The sequence below is a fragment of the Drosophila ficusphila genome, unplaced genomic scaffold, assembly GCF_018152265.1.
Source record: "Drosophila ficusphila isolate 14025-0441.05 unplaced genomic scaffold, ASM1815226v1 contig_286, whole genome shotgun sequence".
NCBI classification, from domain to species: domain Eukaryota; kingdom Metazoa; phylum Arthropoda; class Insecta; order Diptera; family Drosophilidae; genus Drosophila; species Drosophila ficusphila.
Window position 1 is genome coordinate 8,596,013 of NW_025064189.1, and position 23,107 is coordinate 8,619,119.

General features: G+C 45.2%; 3 protein-coding genes and 1 long non-coding RNA gene across 8 annotated transcripts; 1 reads left to right on the plus strand and 3 right to left on the minus strand.

Annotated features, from left to right (window-relative positions):
• The first annotated feature begins 1,621 nt into the window (after positions 1-1,621).
• On the plus strand, positions 1,622-7,258 carry LOC108099574 (mediator of RNA polymerase II transcription subunit 14). 3 transcript variants are annotated; one of them, XM_017203181.1, is made up of 9 exons: positions 1,622-1,890; positions 1,957-2,051; positions 2,128-2,693; positions 2,750-3,241; positions 3,312-3,679; positions 3,737-3,971; positions 4,029-4,664; positions 4,720-5,024; positions 5,086-7,258. In XM_017203181.1, exons 1-9 carry the CDS (start codon positions 1,801-1,803, stop codon positions 6,979-6,981), a joined length of 4,683 nt encoding a protein of 1,560 aa, XP_017058670.1. In that variant the 5' UTR covers positions 1,622-1,800; the 3' UTR covers positions 6,982-7,258. The 3 variants fall into 3 exon arrangements, with proteins under 3 accessions (XP_017058670.1, XP_017058686.1, XP_017058678.1); XM_017203197.1 differs by having other exon boundaries at positions 5,095-7,258; XM_017203189.1 differs by having other exon boundaries at positions 4,032-4,664.
• Positions 7,259-7,389: 131 nt separating this feature from the next.
• On the minus strand, positions 7,390-12,582 carry LOC108099595 (SEC14-like protein 2). Of its 2 annotated transcripts, none has more exons than XM_017203210.1 (6): positions 11,979-12,582; positions 9,134-9,203; positions 9,018-9,061; positions 8,836-8,953; positions 7,974-8,768; positions 7,390-7,912 (listed from the first exon to the last, which is right to left on the minus strand). In XM_017203210.1, exons 1-6 carry the CDS (start codon positions 12,030-12,032, stop codon positions 7,770-7,772), a joined length of 1,224 nt encoding a protein of 407 aa, XP_017058699.1. In that variant the 5' UTR covers positions 12,033-12,582; the 3' UTR covers positions 7,390-7,769. The 2 variants fall into 2 exon arrangements, with proteins under 2 accessions (XP_017058699.1, XP_017058708.1); XM_017203219.1 differs by lacking the exon at positions 11,979-12,582 and adding an exon at positions 9,270-9,289.
• Positions 12,583-14,847: 2,265 nt separating this feature from the next.
• Positions 14,848-16,338, minus strand: LOC108099812 (rhythmically expressed gene 2 protein). The gene is made up of 3 exons (XM_017203444.2): positions 16,030-16,338; positions 15,883-15,971; positions 14,848-15,419 (listed from the first exon to the last, which is right to left on the minus strand). Exons 1-3 carry the CDS (start codon positions 16,185-16,187, stop codon positions 14,884-14,886), a joined length of 783 nt encoding a protein of 260 aa, XP_017058933.1. The 5' UTR covers positions 16,188-16,338; the 3' UTR covers positions 14,848-14,883.
• Positions 16,339-18,453: 2,115 nt separating this feature from the next.
• Positions 18,454-22,035, minus strand: LOC108099822. 2 transcript variants are annotated; one of them, XR_001771958.2, is made up of 3 exons: positions 20,520-22,035; positions 19,134-20,450; positions 18,454-18,876 (listed from the first exon to the last, which is right to left on the minus strand). It is a non-coding gene; the product is annotated as an uncharacterized LOC108099822 (long non-coding RNA). The 2 variants fall into 2 exon arrangements; XR_001771957.2 differs by having other exon boundaries at positions 18,454-18,895.
• Between the last annotated feature and the right edge of the window lie 1,072 nt (positions 22,036-23,107).

Genomic DNA, 23,107 nt, shown 5'->3' on the forward strand with positions numbered 1-23,107 from the left:
TCTCCTTCTCTGCGTAGGTATAATGCAAGGGGTATACTTCTATAGCATATAGTATGTGGCCACCGCCTCGTCCGAATTGAATCTGCAAGTGAATCGAATTCACATCCGCAAATTCCAGACAGCCGGAGGGTGTCCAATTATTTACGCAGATAAATAAGCGGAATCCGCCTTGATGCGAAATTCAACAAGAGGCAAAGAAAGCGCAAAAACACCCAGAATTTTCTCTGTCTTTTGTTTGGTAAATAAATTCCCAATGATGTGGTAAAGTAAATTATCCCCTAATCGCTGTGATGGATCGGAATCAGATACGCGGACCTCATCCGAACTCAAGTGGCCGTCGTACAATAATTTATGTGGAGCAGAGCAACTTCAGCACCCAATTTCGGTCCTGATCGCATCCTGTTTACAGGAATTTTACGGAAAACTCAAGGGTTCCGACAGATGGATGGAATGGAGACGGATGAAAGGGCACCTGACTCTGGGAAAGGGGGAGGGATCTGGGCCGGATATGTGAGTAATTCCTGGGCGTGGAATCAGGGCTGCCGCTGAAGTTCTGGATCGTGCTGTTCCGTGGCGAGATCATAAAGTTCTATTTATACCAATTAGGGGAGAGCTATGGCCGCGGGAAGTTCAAACTATGGATCCCGATCCCCGAGAACTTTCCAAGTGCAAGTGGAGCGATTCCGTAGGTGGCTGCCACTTTGCAAGGCCCAAGTGAAGATATAGGTGAGGGGTTGGGGCGGTTCGGTTGGCATGTGCCGCCACTTGAATCAGTGGCTGTTTACTGAGGATGGCCAGGGATCGGGGGAGTGTGGAGGGTGAGGGGCACGAGGCTCTCGTATGCCATGTGCAATGGCAGCCAAACATCAACCGTGTCAAAATTCAAAGAAACAAAAGCGGAAATGTTTTTGTTTTCCTTATTTTTAACAGCCGCCACATGAGGAAAACTAAAACAGCCGAGTGGTAATGGAAAGCTGATTTGGTCAATGAACTTTCGTGTCTATAATTGGCCCAGCCAACGAAATGAAGTTATTAACCTGAAGGAAAATTATGCATCAATTACATATTCTAATTCTCAGTTTACTTGATAAGAAAACAACAACTTAACAAAAATTAATCACTGACAAGCAAATAAAGATAAACACACAACCATTTCATATAGCCTTACAAATTATGAGAATTGTATAGATTGCTTATTACTTTTAGTCTTTGTTTTTCTTTTACTTTTTGTTTTACTTTTTTAAAATAATTTATCCCCAAAGTAGGTTATAATCAAATAATAATAGAATTTAAAAAATTTTAAAAATAAAAACAATTTCAATAATGATTACAACATCTTAATGACAAAAAACTACCTTCATATATCTAAGTTTTTGGTAAACCCTCCTTTAAACTATTTTTTATATGTTTAATAGAGGGGTTTCATATTATAATAAAAAAAATGTAAAATTGCAAACAATGCAACTTGTACCATTTTGTTATACTTTATTTTTATACCTAAAATTTTAAAGTTCAAATCTCGATAATTCAAGCGCAAGTTCTCGATAGTACCATTACGACATCGATAGCATAATTAAAGTCAATTGTTCCGTCTCTAGTTTTAATTCCATCACTAGTTTTTGTTCCAGCTCTAAGCATAATAGGTGAAAATTGTTGCTGATTTTTGGCAAGAAACCGCTGGAAAACGCCACTACAAAATAGAAAAACTCTATTGGAATATGCGCCACTAGAGAGGGCACTCCATTAATCAAACGAAACGCACCGCAAAAGGAGCGGAGTGAACGAGGATTACCAGCAAACATGGCACCCACCCCCTTGCCCCTCCCTCTGCCACTCGAACAAATGCCCGGCGTCGGTGGCGGAGGAGGCGGCTATTTGCCCGCTGGCCAGGTGAATATTTAAGTCACTTTATGCCAGAGTTAATGTATTATAACCATACCTTATTCGGAATTACAGGAGGGAGGTCCGCGTATCAACACCATGTCCATGTCTGTGCTAATCGACTTCATCATCCAGCGCACTTACCACGAGCTTACTGTTTTGGCTGAACTGTAAGTGACTTCCACTTTAATTATTTCTCTTAACAGATCCATTAATCTTAAAAATCCAAATGAATTATCATTCAAGGTTACCCCGCAAAACGGACATGGAGCGCAAGGTGGAAATCTACGACTACGCGGCCCGCACTCGCCACTTGTTTACCCGCTTGAATGCGCTAGTCAAGTGGGGCAACTCGGTGTCAAAGGTGGATAAATCCTCGCAGATAATGAGCTTTCTGGACAAGCAGAACATGCTCTTTGTGGAGACCGCTGACATGTTGGCCCGCATGTCACGCGAAACTTTGGTTCGTGCCAGATTGCCCAACTTCCACATACCCGCTGCCGTTGAAGTTCTGACCACTGGCACTTATAATCGACTGCCCACTTGTATCAGGGAGAGGATTGTTCCCGCCGATGCCATAACGCCGGCGGAGAAAAGGCAGACACTGCTCCGCTTAAATCAGGTTATTCAACACCGCCTAGTCACTGGGAAACTGTTGCCGCAAATGCGAGAGTTCCGCATCAGGAACGGAAGAGTTACCTTTGAAGTGAAACACGAGTTCAGTGTCTCTCTGACCGTAATGGGCGATAACCCAACTGTTCCCTGGCGACTGCTGGACATCGATGTGCTCGTGGAGGACAAGGAAACTGGGGGTAAGAAGCGAATATTTTGAAGCAATCTTCCATACTTATTTCGTTTTCCCCTTTAGACGGAAAATCCTTGGTGCATCCCCTGCAGGTCAACTACATCCATCAGCTTATCCAGGCTCGTCTGGTGGAAAATCCCAATGCCCTAAGCGAGGTCTACAACTGCCTGCACTACTTTTGCCAATCTCTGCAGTTGGAGGTTCTGTATACGCAGACACTTCGTTTGAACTATGAAAGACTTGACGACAACAACATCACGGTGGAGGAGTATGTTCCCGGAGTGAAGCTAACGGTGTCGTACTGGCGGGACCTAAAGTCGGAGCTGGGCTACCGCCTCACCGTTCAGTCGGATCCCAGCGAGATTGGTCGTCCCCTAGCAGTGGTCCATGTGCCCTCACTGGGCGCCAAGGAGTCCGCCGAAGTGGCAGATCGGGCAGTGCGCTCCGAGCACCTTTCGATGGAGCGTCTAATTGTGCACACTGTTTATATACGATCCGTATCCAGGCTAAGCGATCTAAAGCTGGAGTTCCAGGCCTTTTTGAAGGATGTTGACTGTGAGTGTTTCTTTCAAGAAATCTTCAATAGCAGAATTAACAACTAATCTTTGTATTGTTTTTATTCTAGTTAACCTTCAAGGTACTCCAGCTATTTTGACCGTGCCCGTACTTTCTCCCTGCCTGAGGGCCGAGCAGATCCACATCACCATCGATACGCACACGGGTATGTTCCGCTGTCATGTGCCCAAGCATCTGGATTGTCCAATCACGGAGGAGATGCAAGACTGCCTAAACGGGGATCGAGGCAAGCTGCCTGCTTTGCTATCGGAGCTGCGCTTCTGGATCACTCATCGCAGGTGCGACAAGACCCTGCAACACCTCCCGGCCACGGCCACCGAGACACTTCCCTTCCTGACGCCACCAGAGCAGGAGCTTTTGCAGCCTGGCAGGCACAAGATCTATGTGAAGCTGCACAGGCATCCCAATATTGTGCTGGTAAATGTTAAATAACCTAGTTTAATTTACAAATATTAAAATATTGATCCATCAAAGGTGGTTCAACTCAAGGAAAAGTCAACCATGCCCAACGAAATGGAGTACACCTTCCACCTGGGCTTCGTGGCCTTCCAAAAGGACGAACAGGATGTGATCGACGACTCCGCCAAGCAGCTAGTTTCCGTGGTGGCCCAGCCGCACTCGGACATTCCAAAGTGTTACTCCAAGCTGATGCGTCTCATCGAGTTTGACACTTTCGTAGCCACACATGGACCTGGAACCGAAGTAGATGGTGAGCATAAAGTTCTTCGAAAGCCTAAAAACATATTAAGATAAAATAAATTCTCAGCAGAAGTGTCCCCGCACAAGCGCAAATCGAACGGGGATTTGTTGGCGCCTCCTGCCAAGCAGCAAAAGACGATCTTCCCAGCTTACTTCATTCCCGAGCTGGCTCATGTGGTTGCCATGTGCGACGAAAAGATTCCGTTCATGAACCTCGCGCAGACCTTGTCCAAGCACAATATCCCCCACAGCGGACTGCAGGTGGAAGCGAATGCCACATCGCTTGTGCTTAAGATTCTAGCACTGCCTCAGCCGGGGAAGACAACATTTGTTAACCAGCAACAGCAGCAGCAGGGACCAGCTGCAGGAACTGGAGAAAACAAACCAAGTGGCGCCTCTGGACTTCCGAAAATTGAGCCCCACGTGTGGGACGATTTAATGCGCCGCGTTTTGTCCATTTCGGTGCGTTCGCAGACCAACAAAAACAGTCAGGTGCGAATCTGGGTGGTGGAGTTCGTCTTCTACAGCACTCCTCTGCAGAGCAGCCACCAAAAGGAGCAGGGCAGTCGACGAACCGTGTACCTCACCTACGAACAGGCCAACCACGACTTCTCCAAAACGGTCGAGGATCTGCTCAACGACTGGTCGAAAATCGTGTACCTGTACACGCTGGTCTACGATTTTGCCGAGCAGCTGAGAAACAGTGAGTAAATGACTGCTCAATAATTGGAATTATTTCATACCCCCTGACTTTACAGAACGCCTTTCCCTCTGCGACATGCTGGTGGTCAAGTCTTATAGCTACATGAACCTGCTTCTCGGTTACGGACCCAAAAAGGAGGTAAGCTGCAATATCTACTGGTCAGTGCAATCCCACGGCTTCCGCTTGACCTTCGTGGGCGGAATGTCGGCGGTGAACGCGCACTCGATGATGCGGGACCAGCTAGCTCAGCACTTGAACCAGCAGCACAGCCTCACCCAGATCGCCCAGATTCTGCATGAGACCTACAACCCCATGAGCTCCATCGCCAAGCTTCCAGTGCTGCCTTTCCTGGGAATACCAGTAAGCCTACTTACCTGTAGTGTTAGCTCTTCAACTTTACCCATTTGGTTTAAAATTTTAGCGCCCTCAGGTTCCTGTTCTGTCGTTCTGCATGCTGGCCCAATCGCCTTGTCTGATGAGGCTGACATACCAGGCCGTCTACTGCCTGGAGCTGCGCTTCCGTGCCAACAGACTGGTCTCCATCCGAGATGGAGCGAGCAGTCGCTTCGAGCGCAACGTGGTGGAGGAGTTCACGCCGATCCAGGGCCTCAAGGCCTTCCTCTCCAAGTACGTTGACGAGTCGGCTGCCTACAGAGGACGTGCAGCCCACGAGGACGACAATCCGCTGTCCCCCATGGAGGATGCCTTTGGCGGTCCGAGCAGCGTGGCAGGAGTGAGTGCTGGCGGATCTTCCCCGTTCCTGTGCACTGGGATGCGAGGGCCACAGTCACCGAGAGACAGCGGGTTACGTTTCCCAGCTCCCCACACGCCGCCTTCCAGTTCCAATCCACATACGCCCGCCAGTCCGCATCCAAGTGCTGGGGCGGCTGGTGGAAGCGGTGCCCAGGGACATGGAAACTTTAACCTGACTTCCCCGCCAGCGCCGCACATGCCACATCCGTCGCCGAGCGGCCTGATGCCTTCCTCGCCCCTGAATCCTCAGCCAAGTCCGCACATGGTCCACAGCCCGGGACCCAACACCCTCTACATGCAGAGCCACCAGGACTCGCCCTTCACGGCCATGTCGCCGGCGAATAACAACTGGCCCGGGTCGCCCAGCATGCCGCGCCCCTCCCCGCGACCTGGACAGAGTCCGGAGCACAAGAGCACAGGCGGCGGAGCGGGAGGAGCCGGTGGACCGGACAGGGCAGGCTCACGGGTCACTCTGAATCGCCCCTGGGCCGGAGCAGTGCCCACTCTGCTCACGCACGAGGCTCTGGAGACCCTGTGCCGGCCCAGTCCGCACCCGAACAAGGACATCAACGTGCCGGACATGAGTCCACTGGAGCGCTTCCTGGGCTGCGTGTACATGAGGAGGCAGCTGCACCGAAACATCCAGAGCGAGGAGACTCTGACCGCTCTCAACAGCACGGAGCCGGGAGTGGTGCTCTTCAAGGTGGACGGACTGCAGTGCCAGGTGGTGCTGAACCAGATGCACATGCAGACGCTGCACCTCAAGATCTCGCAGCTGCCGCCCATGCCCGACAAGCTGCCGCCGCCGTTCCAGCTGAGCCAGGACGACCTGATGGTGATCGAGCAGTACTTCGACACCCGGGTGGCCGCCCCGCCCTACAGACCCAACTCCCTGCACAGCATCTGCCGGCTGCTGAACCTGCCCGCCCAGGTGCTCAAGGACTTCGTGCAGATTATGCGGCTGGAACTGAAGCCCGAGCTGGGCGGCGACCAGTTGAAATGGACGGTGCAGATGTGCATGCGCATGCCGCCCTCGGCGGTGCCCATCGTGCCCATCGGCAACGCCTGCGTGGTCCTGGGGCGCATGAAGATCCTGTTCTTCCTGCAGATCACGCGGATTCCCTACGGCGCCGGCATGGGCGTGCCCAAGGACTGGAAGGACAGCCCCTCGCTGGTGCTGCCCATCGTGTACGACATCCAGACGAACGTCACCCAAATGGCAGAGCGCACCGGACAAGTTACATCGCCCACCATGACCGCCGCGAGCACTCTCCTCCGTCGCTTCGCCGAGTTCAACGCCCAGCAGAATCAGTGCACACTCTTCCCGGCCATCACGGATCTGCTGACGAACCTCCAGCTGGCCACCGAGATGCCCCAGCCGCCGCCCAACCAGTCCATTGGACCACCGGTGGGCGTGGGAGTGGGAGTAGGCGTGGGTGTGGGATCCAGTCCGAACCCGATGATGCCCATGCAGCAGCTGCAGCCGCAGCAGGTGGGACCCCAGGGACCCGTCGGTCCTGGGGTCTACCCGCAGATGGGACCCAATCCCGGTGGTCCGCAGTGATGAAGGCGCAAGCGCCGCGCCTCCTCGCAGCAGCCGTGAGCTGAGTGCCTGTGAGCTGGCAACCGGAACGGCGATCGATTATTAATTATTGAGTTTATTAAATAGGAGACCACACAAATCCACTTTTCTCTGGGGTGAGTCGATTGTTTTGAATAGCTGAAAATCGATCCACTCTATGATACTCAAAATTTGGTAAAGATACTTTGTAATTTATATTTGGCAATGCCAAAATGTTTGAACACCGATTAAAAACATCTGGAAATGTCATTCAATAGCATAAGCTTTCTTTCTGAAATCGGTGACTTCCATTTGACATCAATGCAAAGATGTTTCTGTGGACCAAGCCGACATCATTTTGCAATCGTATGTAAGCAGTAATCTGATCCCGAAACAGAACACTATTTCATGTAAAGATCAGGTGCTATATACATTTATTGTGCTGTACTCCCTGAAAAGATGGGCGTGAAAACACAGATTACACATCCAAGATAATAAATTGTTAACTAAAACTGCGGCTAGGTATGTAATAAAAAGACTAACTTTAAATGTAGGTGTGAGTCATACTTTGCGTTCCTTTGCTAATTTGTTTCTATCACATGGTTCGATTGCAGGTTCGCCAGAGGCGCTCCCATCTGGACTCCGAGGAGCAGATGGCAGCGGAGGTCTGGCGGAATGCTTTGTGACTGTATTGCACCGAGGTTAGTTTGTGTTGTCGTCTATCTACATGTTCTATCTACTCCCATTTTTTTGGCTTGGTGGTTGCTATTCACGCGGTGAACCGAATCCGTTCACTGCGGAGTCGCAATCTGAGTGTTGTCCATTTGGCTGGTCAGTTCGGAGATGCCCTCCTCCTCCTCGGAGATGAGATCCACCCAGTAGCGGAGCTTCTTGCTGCGCAGATAGCTGGCGGAGTTGTCGAAGACGACAGTGTCTGTAAACGATAAGAGTATTTGATTGACGGAGGATCTCCAAGCCAAGTTTCATTTACTCACAAGTGGTGTGCGGTCGCGTGGAGATGTAACCGATCTCGTCCATCTCGTTGGAGTACACTGTGCCCAGCGGCACCTCGCTTCGCTTCTCGCCCGTCTTGTCGTCCACGCTGTAGATGCCGAACTTGATGTCGTAGTCGAAGGTGCGGAACTCCCACGAGAGGATCCTCTGCTCCTCCGCGTTGACCTTGAAGTTCAGCTTCAGCTTGTCGCCCTTGGCCACCTGGGTCTCCACGAAGTCCCTGTCGCTCTGCTGGCTGCTCTGGTCGATGTACAGCTCCTCGGGCAGCTTGCCGCCCCAGACCATCAGGGCCTTGCACTGGGGATCCCCGTTGTGGTCCACCATCTCGCCGCCCCAGGCCTTCGGGAAGGCCTTGCGATTTACGTGCGAGAAGAGCTGCTGCTGCCAGCGGTCCACTCCCGACTTGTAGATCACAATCTTGCTGGTGGTGTTCTCGTCCAGGAACTTCTTCACGATGTTGAAGGCCACCGAGAAGAGCTTGGGCGCGTTGATGATGTAGCACATCTTGAGCAGCTCCGGGAAGTTGGCCTCGTACTGTTTCACCGTGGAGATCACGCACTCCGCCGCCGGTCGCCAGGCGTACTGCTTCAGATTGACGTCTTGCATGTCGAAAAACACTACCAGCTGGCGTGCACGCCATCCGTGCTTCTGGCTCTGATCGTAGGCAATCTTCATGAAGCGCTCGAGCAGCAGGACCAGGTACTTCTGAAACTCGAACCGCGTGACGCAGTGCATCATGCCCCACATGTCGAAGTTGGCGAAGGGACAGACCAGCACTGAAAAGGTTAAATGGAGTTGGTAAATAAAAGCTTAAATTTTGGGAGGGTTTTAATATGAACCCACCTGGGGATCCTTCATTGTCGTAGCCCATCAGACCGTAAGGCAAATATTCCTGCAGAGCCTTGGGTGGATCCCACTTTTCGATGTTGTCTACATTCCACATGGCGCGGGTTTTCAAGCTCTACGGGGTATAATTAAACATTGACTTTATTTATTGCATTTATTTTAATAATTTTATTGCTTACAGCTCTCAGCATTTTCTCCGCCGCCTCCAGATTCCACTTTCGAGCTGTTTTTGGTCAGTAAAACATATAGTTAATGCAGCTGTCTAACTTCAAATCAAATAGCGGAAAGTACTCACCTCTCAACCAGCGGACCAAGAAGTAATCATCGTGGGTTCCCACCAGAGCATCGTCCATTTGTTTGCGGAACTGCGAGTTCATTAATAATATTGTAATCAGAGACCTTATCAATTTACAATAATGAAAGTATCTTACGACATTTTAAATGTGAATCATTATATTCGAAAGCAAGCCCCATAATTCTTGATAAGTCATCCGTTTGTAAATACTTATAACAATTACATATAGTTGGGTTCTGCGGGATTTATTAATAAGCTTTTTATATATCGTAAAAAAAACTTTGAAACGTGTTTTAATTAATTTCATATAATATATATGAAGAATTTGAGATTTGTTATTATTTTTAAGTGGACATTAGTTCTGAAACTGATTTACTGTTTTATTTAATATATATTATTTTCCGTTGAGACAAATTGGAACCAATGGGATTAATAGTTGATTTAAAGCTGGGCTTAACTGCGGCCTAGATACAAGCGATAAGTGTTATTGCATCGATCGTGCCCTCTAGATAGTATAAATCAGGTTTCAGCTCACCGCAGATCTGTTTTTCTAATCTGACTTGTAATCCAATTTGCTTCGATGATTTATTTGCCGAAGGCCGAAAAGGGGGTTTGGTTTTTAACACCATGTCTGAGGAGCTTGGCAAGTAATTTTCCTATCTCTAAACGATAAAGTTTATTGGGTCTGGGAGTCTACTCATTGGCCTTTGTTGACTTAATTGCTGTTAATTTGTATCGGCCTTGTCCCGACTGCCAAATTTGGATGTTGTTAACGAAAGTTGACTCGAACACCGCTAAATTTCCTTTCTTAAATGCATAGGTATTATCTGCGATTTAACGCCTTTGTTTGAGGCGTTTTATTGGCTTGTTTGTTGGGTAAACATCACGTACTTCGATTTGCATTCGATCAAGTGCACATTTAGCACCATTTCAATCAATCAACTGACTCGCGTCTAGGTTGTTTGCCAACTGCTGAGTCACTTGGCTCTGGCCAAAACCACTTGGAATTCAATAACAAGGCCGCCTCACTAACCGCTTCTTTTATTGAGTTTTTCAGTTTTCGCTTTTCGCCGTTTGGCTGCAAACTTGGCCAAAGCCGAGCTCTGCTATTGGCCCCAGCTGTGGCTAATACCCGACTTTGGGTGTCATTAGCGCCGAGTTCTGTTGGCTTTGGCTGTGTACTTCCTCGTTTCATCGGCTCATAACTGGGCTCTTGGCCACTTCGCTTTGTTTTTCCACTTTTAGGCCTGACTTTGAATGCGTTTCGAGGCAGACAAAAAGGTTAATACCCATCGAGCCATTCAAAAGTGAGTCTATATTTGGGGCGGCCATTTAATATTGAAGACTGCAACTCGAACATTGTTTGCATAAGCATTTATCGTAGTTAAATGTTGCAGTCATTTAGCATTTCGCCTGACGACCACAAAAACTCTGCGGAGTTTCTCTTCGCTTCAGCGGAATTTTTGGCAAGACACCTGGACTAAAAACCTGTTGCTCTGGTGATTTATGCTAATATTGCACGATTTCTACAGCGGATTTCTACGGGTCTAAGGTCCGATCTCCGGGTGATTTCGTTCTGGATCAACGCTCTCCACTTAACGACTCGTCCGCATTAATCATTAGCCAGTTCATGTTTATTTAAACTGGTAATCGCTGTCATTGTGCCATGAAATGGCAGTCGCACTTAGCATCCTACGGGCAATTAAAAAGGGCAAGGGTGGGGTCTTAATAAACCCATTAGGAAAAATAAATTATTCACGGAGTAAGTAGTTCAGTTCCTCATTTGGCTATTTTATTTATGCTTTATTTATTTGCATAACACTATTGAACTGTTCGGTTTGTGTGTCACCGGTCGGCTTCAGCTGAGTTTTCGATTTCGCAAGCGGTTTTTAGTGTGCCAGCCAAGAACACACGAGAGTCAACAATGCGCAACTGCAGATACAGTCATCAGTGGAGAAGGCACGGGGGTTCCGGGGGTTAAAACCACTCTTGAAGTCGTTTCTAAACAGATACATTTAAATTGAGTCCTAACAACTAATTATTTGAGTTGCTATTTCTTTTGTTTGTATGTTTAAAAAGCAAAACATTTATTGCATCGACTTGAATTATGTTTAAGTAGCTTTATCCCCCTTTAAAATATCCCGAGTAAACCCCTGACATCGTCAAGGTATAAGAGAATATGTTGTTTATACTTTGGCAGCTGCTCTTGCCGCAGTTTTAAAACAGTGCGTTTATATTTGATAGAATTTGCCAATATTTGTGGAGGAAGTCAAGCGAGCAGTTGTAATTTCCATAACCAGACATCGATGCTTCGCTGATTGCACGATGACTGTTCTGTTTTATTTTGTTTAGAATAAATCTGGGTTACTCAGCCGTTGGGAAATTCTCGATTGCTATTAAACGAGTTTTGTACAAATGCATTGTATGAATTTCTAGATGGTAATTATAAATACATTACAATTCCGTAATTACTATTTAACGCAGGTGTAGTGGAAGAAATCTAAATCTAATAAAATCGTATCGATCATATCACTTTTTTTACTACCATTTACTTAAGTTCGATATACAGTTTTATAAGGCTTTGATGTTATGACTTAATATGTCTATAACTTTTTCTTCAAAGAAAGTACAATTCCCAAAAAATTAAATCAATTAGTTATCTGAGTTTTCCCTAGACAAAACTCTTTTATAAGAAATAGTCCCCGGGAGTCCAGCATAGTGGGTAAACATTACCTAATTGGGGAGATTATCTGCAACATCTTTCTGGGCGAAATCCCCAAGCAAATACCTTCTTATCTCCCCTTGGGGAAGCCAAGAGAATCCCCTTCCAACTTTCAATTCTCACCTGCTCCAATATCGCACGTTGTTCTTCGCTGATTTCGGGCAGTGGGCCGGACATTTTGCTGCTGTTTTTTGGTTTGTTTGTGTTTTGGCTGCGGAGTATCTTATTTATTTGGGTTTATGGACGGAGCGGCCGCTAAACGTTGCCAATTTTGTAAGCTATGCACACAAACACATAAATTTGGAGAGATGGGGCCGAAACGGATTTCTTTTCTGTTCACACGCAAAATTTCGAGCTTTTGCTTTGGTTATTTAGTTTTTGGCAGCTGCGGCTCAGAAGAAGAGATAACAATAAAAAAAACTTTCTACTATTATTTAGCCGTTACGTTAGCGCTTTTAGCCGCGCACATTATTTCCACCGCAATTATTCTGCGTTTTATATCTTATATTCGTTTCGTTTCGTAGTCGAACGACAGGCTAATTACAATAATGCAAACTTGGAAGTAACTCAAACTTGGCCCAAGGCGAGTGTCACACGCAAATGGGTAAACGAAATTATCTGAATTGTATCTGAATCCACAGCTGCGTTCGCGTTTAGAATGTTTTGGTTTTTTTTAGTGATAAAGCGCCGGAGTGTACCGCGTATTGCCGAGTTCCGTTCGTTCCAATCCGTGGTGAGCAATTGACGCCAAGTCGTGCCGTTCGACGGTTAAATATAGTATGGGGTAAAATGTGTATTGGGTAGTCTCGTCGGGTCTGTGAGTCTTTAAACGATACCTACAAAGAGTATGTTTTCATAAACCCTTATGCAGTGCATGGGGCTTTAAATTGCCTTTCTTATCATTAAGTGTTGATTTGATTATCATCGTTGGATTTTCTGATGGAAACACCCCAGAATCGCTAGGATAATATTTCCCTTGCAAGAAATAATTCTTTTGCCCCTGAAGGGTAATATAAAACCTATTGCACTAGTCCTTAATCTTTGGGTAAAAAATATTAATATTAGTAATGGCATTTATTAAGTAATGGCATTTGAAAACTCGTGTTGTTATGTTTTCGATTTTTATTCAAACTTTACAATCGGTTAAAAGCCGTCGGGCTACGTTTTCTCAATCGGTAAAATTCTCTCACCGAACCCGAGAGAGACGAGAGAGCCACCCGCACTATATTTTTTCTACCATGCATCCAAGTCCGTTAACAATAAAACAATGTTTTCTAGTTAGTGCGAAAGAAATAACAATAAAGTGTGCTATTTAACCCTTATATATTGCACGTACCTATTTTACAATGGATCTGTAAGTTACCTTGATTCAAAATAATCACATACGAAAAGATAACCTTGTGTTTTGTTGCGTTATAAAAAAGTAATTTTCTTGAACGTAGTCAATACTCCTTCGTATTGACCTATACCATTCAAACGTTTATCTACCTCCTTAATCTCAAATTCAACTGAAGTCCTTTGTTTTCCTATCTCGGGGTACTGGTTTACCTCCTATTTTTTACTACCCCCGATTAGCAGCAATTGAAACTTATGACAGCCTAGGTTTATGATGGGCACTTACCTGATCCAATTGTGCCAGTTTCCAATCAATTAAAGTGCTTTTTAGCTGATAACGGTGTTTTTTGCATGCCAAATATAAACATATGTTTGGCAGGATAAGATAAGACAGCCAAGCACCCTGGTGGCCAGTACAAGTAGTTAGTTATTCGATAACGAGTTTACTTACCTCCAATTTGTATGCATTTAAGCTTAAGAGCTTATAATTACAAACATTAAATAAAAATGTTTAATAACTTTAATATGCAGGGTAATTAATTGATTTAAGACCCCCGTTTTATGAATTGCCTTCAATAATTTTGAAATTGGAAATGTCGTTACATTTGTTAATTCTTAAGTTATAATAAAAAACGGTTTGACAGTTGAATAAACGTGTGGTTGTGTTCTTTGCTAACACATCGTGGTGAATTTTGTTACGTCGAGAACATGAGATGAATAAAACTAAAATCGTAAAAAATTAATAAAATTACTATTTATTATGCCTAGTTTAAAGGACTGCTTAAATAATATGAGTACTATACAATAAGAGATCAAAATAAAAAGAAATCTAGCAGGGTTATATCGCCTCGCCAAAAATCGTTTATCGATTCAAATCGAACCGCCGTACATCGATATTACCAGAAACATATGATCGCGCCGGTTTTCGTTGTTTATTGCACTTGTTGCCAATTTAGTAAACACAAACAAATCGCGTTGTTTGCTTAGTGTTTTATTTAAATTAAACCCAAGGAGAGGGATTCTCGAGATTTTGTTGTAAGTAAAGCTGGTAAAATTGCGCTTTAGCGGCTTTTGCTAAAAATGGTCTAGGAATTTTTTTTTTTTTTTAATGGATACCTTGGGGCCTAAACATTAATAAAAAAGTGGCGGAAAGCTTAAATTTTAATTATTTATGTGTTAAAATTGCAATTATTACTGCCGCGAGGCAACCCGTTTTAGAACATTGCCATGTTTTTCTAGCGAAAAACTTTACAGTTGAGAATGTGTTGTGGATGAAGAGTGCTGCAATTGTGTGAAAATTTAAAAACAAAAGAAATTTAACAATTTTACCATGTCAGGCACTGCCAATTTTACTACTGAACGCTGTAAAGGTTGCGAAATGACTCAGAGTGATTTTATAGTACTGAGTGAATACCCAGAAAAGCTATGGCCAGTTGCTTTTTTTGCTATTTTTACAAATAAATACTTAGAAATCAAGCTTTCCGCCACTTTTTTATTAATGTTTAGGCCCCAAGGTATCCATTAAAAAAAAAAAAAAAATTCCTAGACCATTTTTAGCAAAAGCCGCTAAAGCGCAATTTTACCGACGCATACTTATAGCTTCTATTGGAAAGCTCCATGAATGAAGGTGCCTTAACCCAAAAAGAAGACCTACTACTTTAAGGTTTTACTACTTTAATGTATGTACAATCGGTCACCAGACTACCGAGCCGTCGGACACCTTCTTCTGGAAGTCATACAGACTGGGAAAGACGTGATCCCGGTCGATGTCCTCGCCGTACTTCTTGACCAGATAGGCGTAGCTCTTCTCGTGCACCAGCGCAGAGTGCCAGCCCAGTTCCTTGGCGGCCAAATAATCGGTGGTGGGTCCGTCGCCGATGTGCAGGCACTCCTCCGGCCGGAGGTTCTCCAGCCCGGACTTCTCCATCGCCTTGTGGAAGATCTCGGGGTCCGGCTTCTCGGCCTTCACCTCGTACGAGTTGACCGCGAAGTCCAGGTACTGCTCCAGCTTGGTGTTTTGGAGGAGCGCCGGCAGCCGGGGATCGAAGTTGGCTATCACCCCCAGCTTGCACTTGTCCGGCTTCAAGTTCTTGCGCAGCTGCTGGAGGAGCTCCACGCTGCCGTTGCACGGCTGCCAGCAAATGGAGGTCTTGTACAGCTCAATGAGGTGGTTGGAGAAGTTGTGCAGTTTCTCGTCGGGAATGGCAGCTCCACTATCCGAAAAAGTGCCTGTGGATGGAGTGATTTGGTCAAGGTTAGTGGCTGTTTGTTTACCCAAATAATTGTTTAAAATTGATAATGACGGAGGGGATAGAGCTAATAATTTGTTTGATTATCAAGAAATTAGCAGATAATAATTTGACGCTTGTGCGATGTTCGCAAGAAAAGAGAATAGTAATCTCCACATTTTCGATCACTTCTATAAACAAAGTTGGTTTGCAAAAACCACTCCTAAGAAAAAATAGATTTTTAAATGACAAAGCAGGTTAAGAAATTAACTACAATTAATAACCGGGCTTAGATTTTAAAGCTAGTCTTTGCTGTTTTCGTCGGCTCATCGACTCTTTTGATGAGAAGTGGCGGATACTAAGCACCTTTGGCAGTGATTATGCCAACTGCACTTTGGAACAGGCCGGATTGTTTATCACCGAGTGAAGGCAGTGAAGACAAACACTCGGCACTCAGCACTCACCTGCTATCAGCTTACGCCACCACTGCTGCCACTCCATCTGGGGATTCGTGTCGCGTCCGAAATTGGGATAATCGCGGTTCATCTTGTACCTGCAAGGAGAGACCTCTTCAGTTCAGTTGGACAGGCATGGTGTACCATTCCACCCACCAGTTGGCCTTGAAGTTCTTGGCCAGCTCGTTGTTGTCGCATCTGGCTCCGAAGAGGGCTCCGATCTCGCCATACTGCTTGCCGGGGCTCGACCGGAACTGGAGCAGCGTGTTGGTCACGTCGAAGGTGATGAGGCGGAAGCGGCTGAGGCTGCGCATCTCCGGGTTCGGAAGGTATCTGTATCTGCCTGGAATCTCTCAAATCCGCTCGGGAGCTCTGCGCATTCGACTCGCGTCGAACGTTTGCGACTGAAATCTGCCGGCGTACTACGTGAGCTGTCGGCGACTCTGTTATTGTTTTGCTGGAAAGTCGATCCGCCTCGTTATCAGCCAGCAGCTGCTGCCCCCAGATTCCGAATTGGATTCCGAACCCGAGGGCTTCTGTGTGCTAGCATCGGATCGGGTCGAGTCGAATCGGATCGGGAACATATGTTTGTGTGTTTTGTGCCGGATTAAAGTCGTATTGTATCTATATCGGGGGACCAGCGGGTGCTGCGGTTATCTCTGCTTTCATGTTGTCGAATTAGTATCGATTTGCAATCTGCACTGATTACGCGCCTATGCAAACAATATTATAAAAGATAAGAGCCCGGTTCCTTATCAAATCCTCTGGCTATCCATTTGTGTCGTTTTTAAATTGCGCGCCTTGCCTGCAATAATAAATAGATTTTTACTTTAGAGTACTTTATAATTTCCAGTTTTGATATCCAATTCAACAGTTAATTGTTAAAAGTTAATTGAATTTTGAAGTAGTTTGAATTAACAGAGCAAAAGGCGACACCAAGCGGATTTCAGATTCAGATTTAAATTTTAAAAAAAGCTATAAAATGGCTAGAATGACAACACTAACAATCACTGTTATCATAATCAGACTAACAGATGGCGCCAAGGTGCAAAGAGGGTTGGCGGGAGATTTAAAAAAATCATATACAATTGAATTAAACCATAAAATGGAAATGGAGAAGTAAAAACTACAAATATCCACTATTACAAGCAATTAAAGTAATTAATCATCTTTTAATTCCTACTTAATGTGGGAAATAAATAATATTAATGTCTGAAGAGTATCAGCATTCCATAAATTGCTATGGCTGCACCCCTTCTGCATTGGCATTTGGCAATTCCATTCGATTTGGCTATAAATAAATCACCAATTTAACGCTGACCACAAGCCGCCTTGAGATCGGATTTCTATGGAAGGGTCCTCAAATTCCTGGCATTTCTGTTGTCAAATTGTTGGTTTTCGTTGGGTTCTTGCTTTTTTTTTGTGCGCTGGTCAGGAAGGGCGCATTTCGAATGGAATGGCATAACTTCGACTACCAGGAAAGGGAATTTCCAAAAATTCCCGACAAAGAAATTGATAATGCCATTAAAGATGTGTTTTTATCAAATATTTCTGCATTGATTTCGAATTGGGGGGTAATCGCTATTATTATTATATCACTTTATAATATATTTTATTATTTCTCCATGAACATTACAAACCTCTTTGACATGCAAAGCCATTGAAGTTTCCCAAACCTTGTTAAACCTTTTTTAAGTTTAAGGAGGCGCAACTGCATTGACTACCACCTACAAACCTGGTTTGCCCTGCTCTAAGCCACCTCATTGCGGCAGCCCAACTTGGCTCTCTGGCGGTTGCAGAAAAGCGAACTAAAAACAAAAATAACAAAAACGGCAAATTCAGTTACTGTCCAACTTTCAACAAAAACTTTCCCAAGAAAAGTAACCAAGCGAAGGCGAGTCAACGACTCCCCTGGAATTTCGTGTTGGCCCTTTTCGAAATGTGTCTGGCTTGGTAGTCGGGGCCAAAGCTCCTCCGCCCCCCAGATGCCCCGATTTCCTTCAATCCCCCCAAGATCCCCCATGCACCTCTCGGTGCCTCGCTCCTCGCTCCTCGTGCAACTCCGGCTGGCTGCCTGACTGCCTTTTAATATTATCTGCACTTTGGGTCTTTGGCTGCCGCCGCTTTTGTTGTTGCTTCTGCTGCTGCTGTTGCTTGTTGTTGTTGCTGTTGTTGTTCTTGCCGCTTTGATTGGTCGTTTTAACCTGTTTGCGAATTTCTACCATGTTAATAAATAATTTTTAGAGGAGTTTTTAGAAGCAGCAGCAGCAGCAGCAGCAGCAAAAGTACCGCACCAGCAGCGCCAGCGCCATTACACTGAGGAAAATATATCTTGAGAGTTACAAAAAAGAATTCTAAAGGGAAAAACAAATTTTGTATTATTCAGGATATGTTTTTTAAGGTAAACGTCAATGTTAAACCCATTAAATAGTGTTTGCAAATGTTATAGAATTGTTTTAATCTTTGAAGACCAACAAATAGATTAACAAAAAGATTAATCAGTTTTGGATACTATTTCTTTATCCATAATAAACTTATTGTTAAGATTCGTGTCAATACTTTGTGGCAGTGCTTGGGAGCTGAATCTTGTGCTGCCGGCAGCTTCTCCTGTTTCTCCTGGCACGACAACTCCTCATCTCATCGGAGTCGCAGTCGGAGTCGTCGTCGGATTAGGTTTGGCAGCCTCCACTGCCTCCACTGCTGCCACTGCTTTCTGCTCTTCGGGTTCGGGTTCGGTTCAGTTTGGCTCGGAATGGTTTTGTTTGGCTCTGCGGCACTTGGAATGCAGCCAGACGGCCATGGGATCCGGCATCCTGCGTCTGCTCGCCCACCAGAATGGCCAGGGCCACCTCCCCGACTCCTGCTCCTGTCTCCAGTCTCCCGACTCCTGTCTCCTTTTCGGCACTGCACCACAAACTGACACCACGGCTTCAGGAAGATTCGGGTTCATTAAGTAGCCGGTCACCTAATGAATATGTATGTCCTAGGGGAAAGTAGCAGTAGCTGTACCAAAAAGTGGGATCTGTTTCAATGAACATATATTAACTAAATAATAGTTACCAGATTACTAAATCATATTTAAAGGTAATTCAGATTTATTTCTCTTTCTTCAAATATAAATTTTGCTAACCATTTGTAGAACTGATATAATGTATAAATTGAATATAATTTATAAACATGAAATAATATTTTGCCTAATCATTAAAGGTTAGAATATATAAATGTTCAGTTTACTGTAACTTGTGTTCAATTTGTAATACCTTTGTTTAAAGGGTATTTCCCCGTCTGATACTCCACTTTGCATCCACTCTGGTCTATGACCGCTTCACATTCACAGCTCCAAGTTCGTGGAGTGCGACAACACCGTGGTGTTCTTGTTTGAAATTCCTCGCCTGCCTTTTGGTTTATTTTGTGTTTTGCTCAGCGCTTCGCATCGTCGTCTTCGTCTTCGTCTTGGTCGTCTTCTTCCCCACCACCAACCCCACCAGCACCTCTACCTCCACTACCAGCAGCACCACTATGAGCATCAGCATCCAAGATTCCCCATCCTCGCCGTCTTCCGTCTTGGTCAGCATCTTCGTCGACGTCTGGCTGGGATCGCCTTGGTTTTGGTTTTAGTTTTGGTTTTGGTTTTGCCTTTTTGTTCGTGCTGTTTGGCTTGGACGTGTATGTGGCCGTGGATGTGGCTGTGGATGGGGCTGGGGCTCGTTTGTTAAATGTTTGGGTTTTGTTTGAGTTTATTGAGTGAATTCCTGGAAAAACGCAGGAATTTGTCTTTGGTCTTTCTGTTCTGTGCTGTGCTGTGCTGTTCTGTTCTGGTCCGTTCGGCTCGGTTCGGTTCGGTTAAGTTCGCTTTGGTTCTCCTCTGTTTTTCTCGGCTGGTCGGCAGGTCCGAAATGCACTTGGTGCATAAAAATCGCTTTACGGAGCTTTAAACTTTCGGGGCTCGGGCGTCGGTTTCCCAAAGGTGTCTGTATGGGTTTGCCGTGATAAAGGATGGACAGGTGATTATGACTTTTTAGCGGGACACCCAATTACGTGCGATCGGCAGGAAATCGGTAAAGATCAACGGTCGCAGCCTCTTGGCCCTTTCGCCTTGGCCGAAATGCCTTTTGCCTTTGACTCTGATGGGAACCGAAGTCGGGAGTGAAACATAATACTCTGGGGTGGTGCTACCCCGGGATCTCCGGATTATAATCAAGTCCTATAGAAGCTACTGCTCGGGTCTATAATGCAGACAAGCAGACGGCTTGTGACAAAGGTGCTTCTGTTTTCGTAATTTTCTGGGAACTTTTAAAGCGGTCGATTTCGGTAGGAGTGTTTGGTATTCCAATAAGAGTTCTACAATGATATTATATTGTAAATGCCTTTAGCATGTCTGCGACTATTTTTAACATTTTTTGGTGTGACATAGCTTTCAGGAAAACGCTATGCTCAATAATGTCTGGCCATAAACACTCGGATCTATTACCATTTCGACGGATTTAATTACACGAAAATCTGGGTTTCAACGCCCACAAAGAGGCATTCCGCCTCCATGCGGAAGAACACGCAGAAGAGCCAGAGGAATCCTCCCCCTGTAAATAAAGACAGAAAGCATTTCAGTTCCGGTGCGCCCGAAATAGAAATTCCTGCTGGATTTTCACCTTTGTGCGTATTTTCTTTCCCCCACGTCGGTTCGGGTTTAGTGTTCCTAAATCACCGAGAGATCGCTGCAGAGCTTCTGTGCTCTGTGTTCCGTGTTCAGTGGGGAATCTGGGCTGCGATGGGGTGCTCTTCCGGCAGTTGGACCCCTCCGTGGCTTCCAAAAATACGGGAAATGGATGGAAACGGAATCTCGGAGGAAACTTGCTATTTTCGACCGATGATTGAGTTGTAATGATTGGGCCACAGTTCCAGTTCTTGTTCTTCGGCATTCTCGGCATCCCCCATGTGGGTGAATGGAATGCATATGTGGCACAACACAACAGAATCTCTGTGTCAGTCAGCCGCCCTGCCCTCTGAAAACTGACTGAATTTGAAGGAAACCTCCATATGTGGCAGTGAAAACGGAGTCATGCATTACTTTACCTTAAATAATATATTTGAGTCTAGGTTTACTTTATTCTAAGCTAATTCTTCATGATATAATTTTACAAAACAGAATATTTTACTTAAGTAATTCAATATTTAATTGCACAAACAACAAAGTGTCTTCCAAAAGTGGGGGACGCCTACGCATTCGTCCGCCTTGGGCGATGGGCATTCCCAGACAGTGCTCTTAGAAAGCAGAGAAAACAGGGAAAAGCATTCGGAGTAATGGCCAAGCGCCCCCCAAAGAACTTTAAATAAAATTTGCGGGGGAGGAACCAAGAGGTGGATTGAGGAGCCAGAACATTTGTTTGGCTTTTAGAATTGTTTTTTTTTTTTACTTTTTACAAACATCCATTATCTTTCACTAAATTTAAATAGAGTTATTTTAAATTATTTATGATTTATATAAGTATTTAAATAGCAGCATTAAATCAATGCTAACACTGCATTTTACAAGATCGTCTCCCATTTTTATTGCTTTTATGGCGAATCTATTAAGGTTGCTGCCTCTCCCTTTGTCTGCTACTTTTAGCCGCTGAAAAATGTTGCGATTTTATATTGTTGTGTGCCTTTCGCTCTGCTGCTCGCTTTAAATTTCTAATTTTGTGGGCAAGTGAATCTGAATTTGAATTTAGGAATGATCTGGTATGTATATAGCCGTGTCCGTGCCCTATCTCCCGTCGCAGTGCGGTAAGGTACGAGGTATCAGCACTTGAATACAGTCCGCTTCGAAGGAGTAGGGCCTTGGTCTCAAAAATAAAATAAAAGAATCAAAGAAAATGATTAAATAAGCATTAAACATTGAAACACCACTTCTTAAAGTAATTGTTACTTCTTTTAATTATATATAATAATAAAATATTAGAAAACAAATATTAATCCATTTCTATAGCTTCGTGAGGTCCTGAACCTATTGTCTTGACCGCGTCTGTGTGCGTATGCGTGTTCTGCGCTCTGTCCATTACTCAAAGAAAGCGTCGCGCGAAGAATTGCCGGCGAGACGTTGATGTCGATGTCGGTCAGAGACGCCAGACAATGTTTAATTTGTGTGCGAATTTCTGCACACCAGGGCTGCAGCCTCATCCGAAGACCTCGAAGTGAGTCACATTCCGCAGGAATTCCCGAACTTTTACCGCTTCCGGTGGAGCTTGTAAGTAGGCAATGATCACTGAACACTTAGCTTTCTAGCATAACCGCCGGAAGTTGTGCAGCCCTGGCCGAAGAGGAAATGGAAGCCCTGGCTGGCGTAGCGCCACCATTACCATTGCGACATTATCCGCTGTCGTCTGGCCAGTCTGCGGGCTATTTTCGACCGTGTTTTCGTCTGCAGGAAGCCCACTGCACTGGGAGAAATAGTTGGAGATGATTGAGAACTAAATAATTTTAAAAAACTTTAATTCAAAAGTAATCTGAAAATACATATCGAGTTATCTTTTTGTAAAAGATAAGTAGGATGGGAAGACATTATACTTTCCTAACTTACATATATGTAATAGTAACATAATCACTTATTTTCTCAGTGTAATCACTGCTACTTCGTCGGTCAGTTCATTTTGGCGGAGGAGACAAACGCAGACGCAGAGAAGTTTCGATTTTTATTTTTGTCTAAAACATCTTTATGTGCTTTTAAATATGCTGCGAAGTGACATTAGATTCTGCCCGTGGTCGAGGGGGCGTGGCAGGAGGGAGGGGGGAGGTGTTGGAGGGGGACGCAGACAGATCCGCTACAGAAATAAAATTTGTCACAGACAGTTAGATCAGCAGCGGCACAGATGTGTGTGCGCCGCCCGTCGTCTATTCCAATGGATACATCAGCATCTGAGCATCTTAGTATCTGAGCATCTGAGCAGTCGAGTATCTGAGCATCTGAACATCGCCAAAAGGCGGGCTAAACTTAGACCATCGGCGGCGTGTCCCCCTCGGATCTTTCCCCAACCGCCGCTATCGGCTGCCGTTGATGTTTTGATTGATAGTCGTCCGAGCCCATTCCATTCCGACCAAGGTGGCTCCGATCCGCTCCTGGCAACAGTGGCAACTTGGCAGACGGCAGACGGCAGACAACCTTCCAGCTCAACAGTGGTTGAACAGGTCTAGACCAATAAGCACAATGCCAACAACAACAACAGCAATAACAACAGCAATTGCAGCGGGGGGAAAAACA

What these genes read in the sequence shown, in the direction of transcription:
- LOC108099574 (XM_017203181.1), top strand. Translation starts at nt 1,801, where the DNA reads ATGGCACCCACCCCCTTGCCCCTCCCTCTGCCACTCGAACAAATGCCC. An exon ending in CTTACTGTTTTGGCTGAACT is followed by an intron (nt 2,052 to 2,127) that starts GTAAGTGACTTC and finishes TTATCATTCAAG; the next exon opens with GTTACCCCGCAAAACGGACA. An exon ending in TGCCTTTCCTGGGAATACCA is followed by an intron (nt 5,025 to 5,085) that starts GTAAGCCTACTT and finishes TTAAAATTTTAG; the next exon opens with CGCCCTCAGGTTCCTGTTCT.
- LOC108099595 (XM_017203210.1), bottom strand. Translation starts at nt 12,032, where the DNA reads ATGTCCGGCCCACTGCCCGAAATCAGCGAAGAACAACGTGCGATATTG. An exon ending in CTTGGTCCGCTGGTTGAGAG is followed by an intron (nt 9,062 to 9,133) that starts GTGAGTACTTTC and finishes GACCAAAAACAG; the next exon opens with CTCGAAAGTGGAATCTGGAG. An exon ending in CACGCGACCGCACACCACTT is followed by an intron (nt 7,913 to 7,973) that starts GTGAGTAAATGA and finishes TATCGTTTACAG; the next exon opens with ACACTGTCGTCTTCGACAAC.
- LOC108099812 (XM_017203444.2), bottom strand. Translation starts at nt 16,187, where the DNA reads ATGCGCAGCCTCAGCCGCTTCCGCCTCATCACCTTCGACGTGACCAAC. An exon ending in AAGAACTTCAAGGCCAACTG is followed by an intron (nt 15,972 to 16,029) that starts GTGGGTGGAATG and finishes CTCTCCTTGCAG; the next exon opens with GTACAAGATGAACCGCGATT. An exon ending in GTGGCGTAAGCTGATAGCAG is followed by an intron (nt 15,420 to 15,882) that starts GTGAGTGCTGAG and finishes CTCCATCCACAG; the next exon opens with GCACTTTTTCGGATAGTGGA.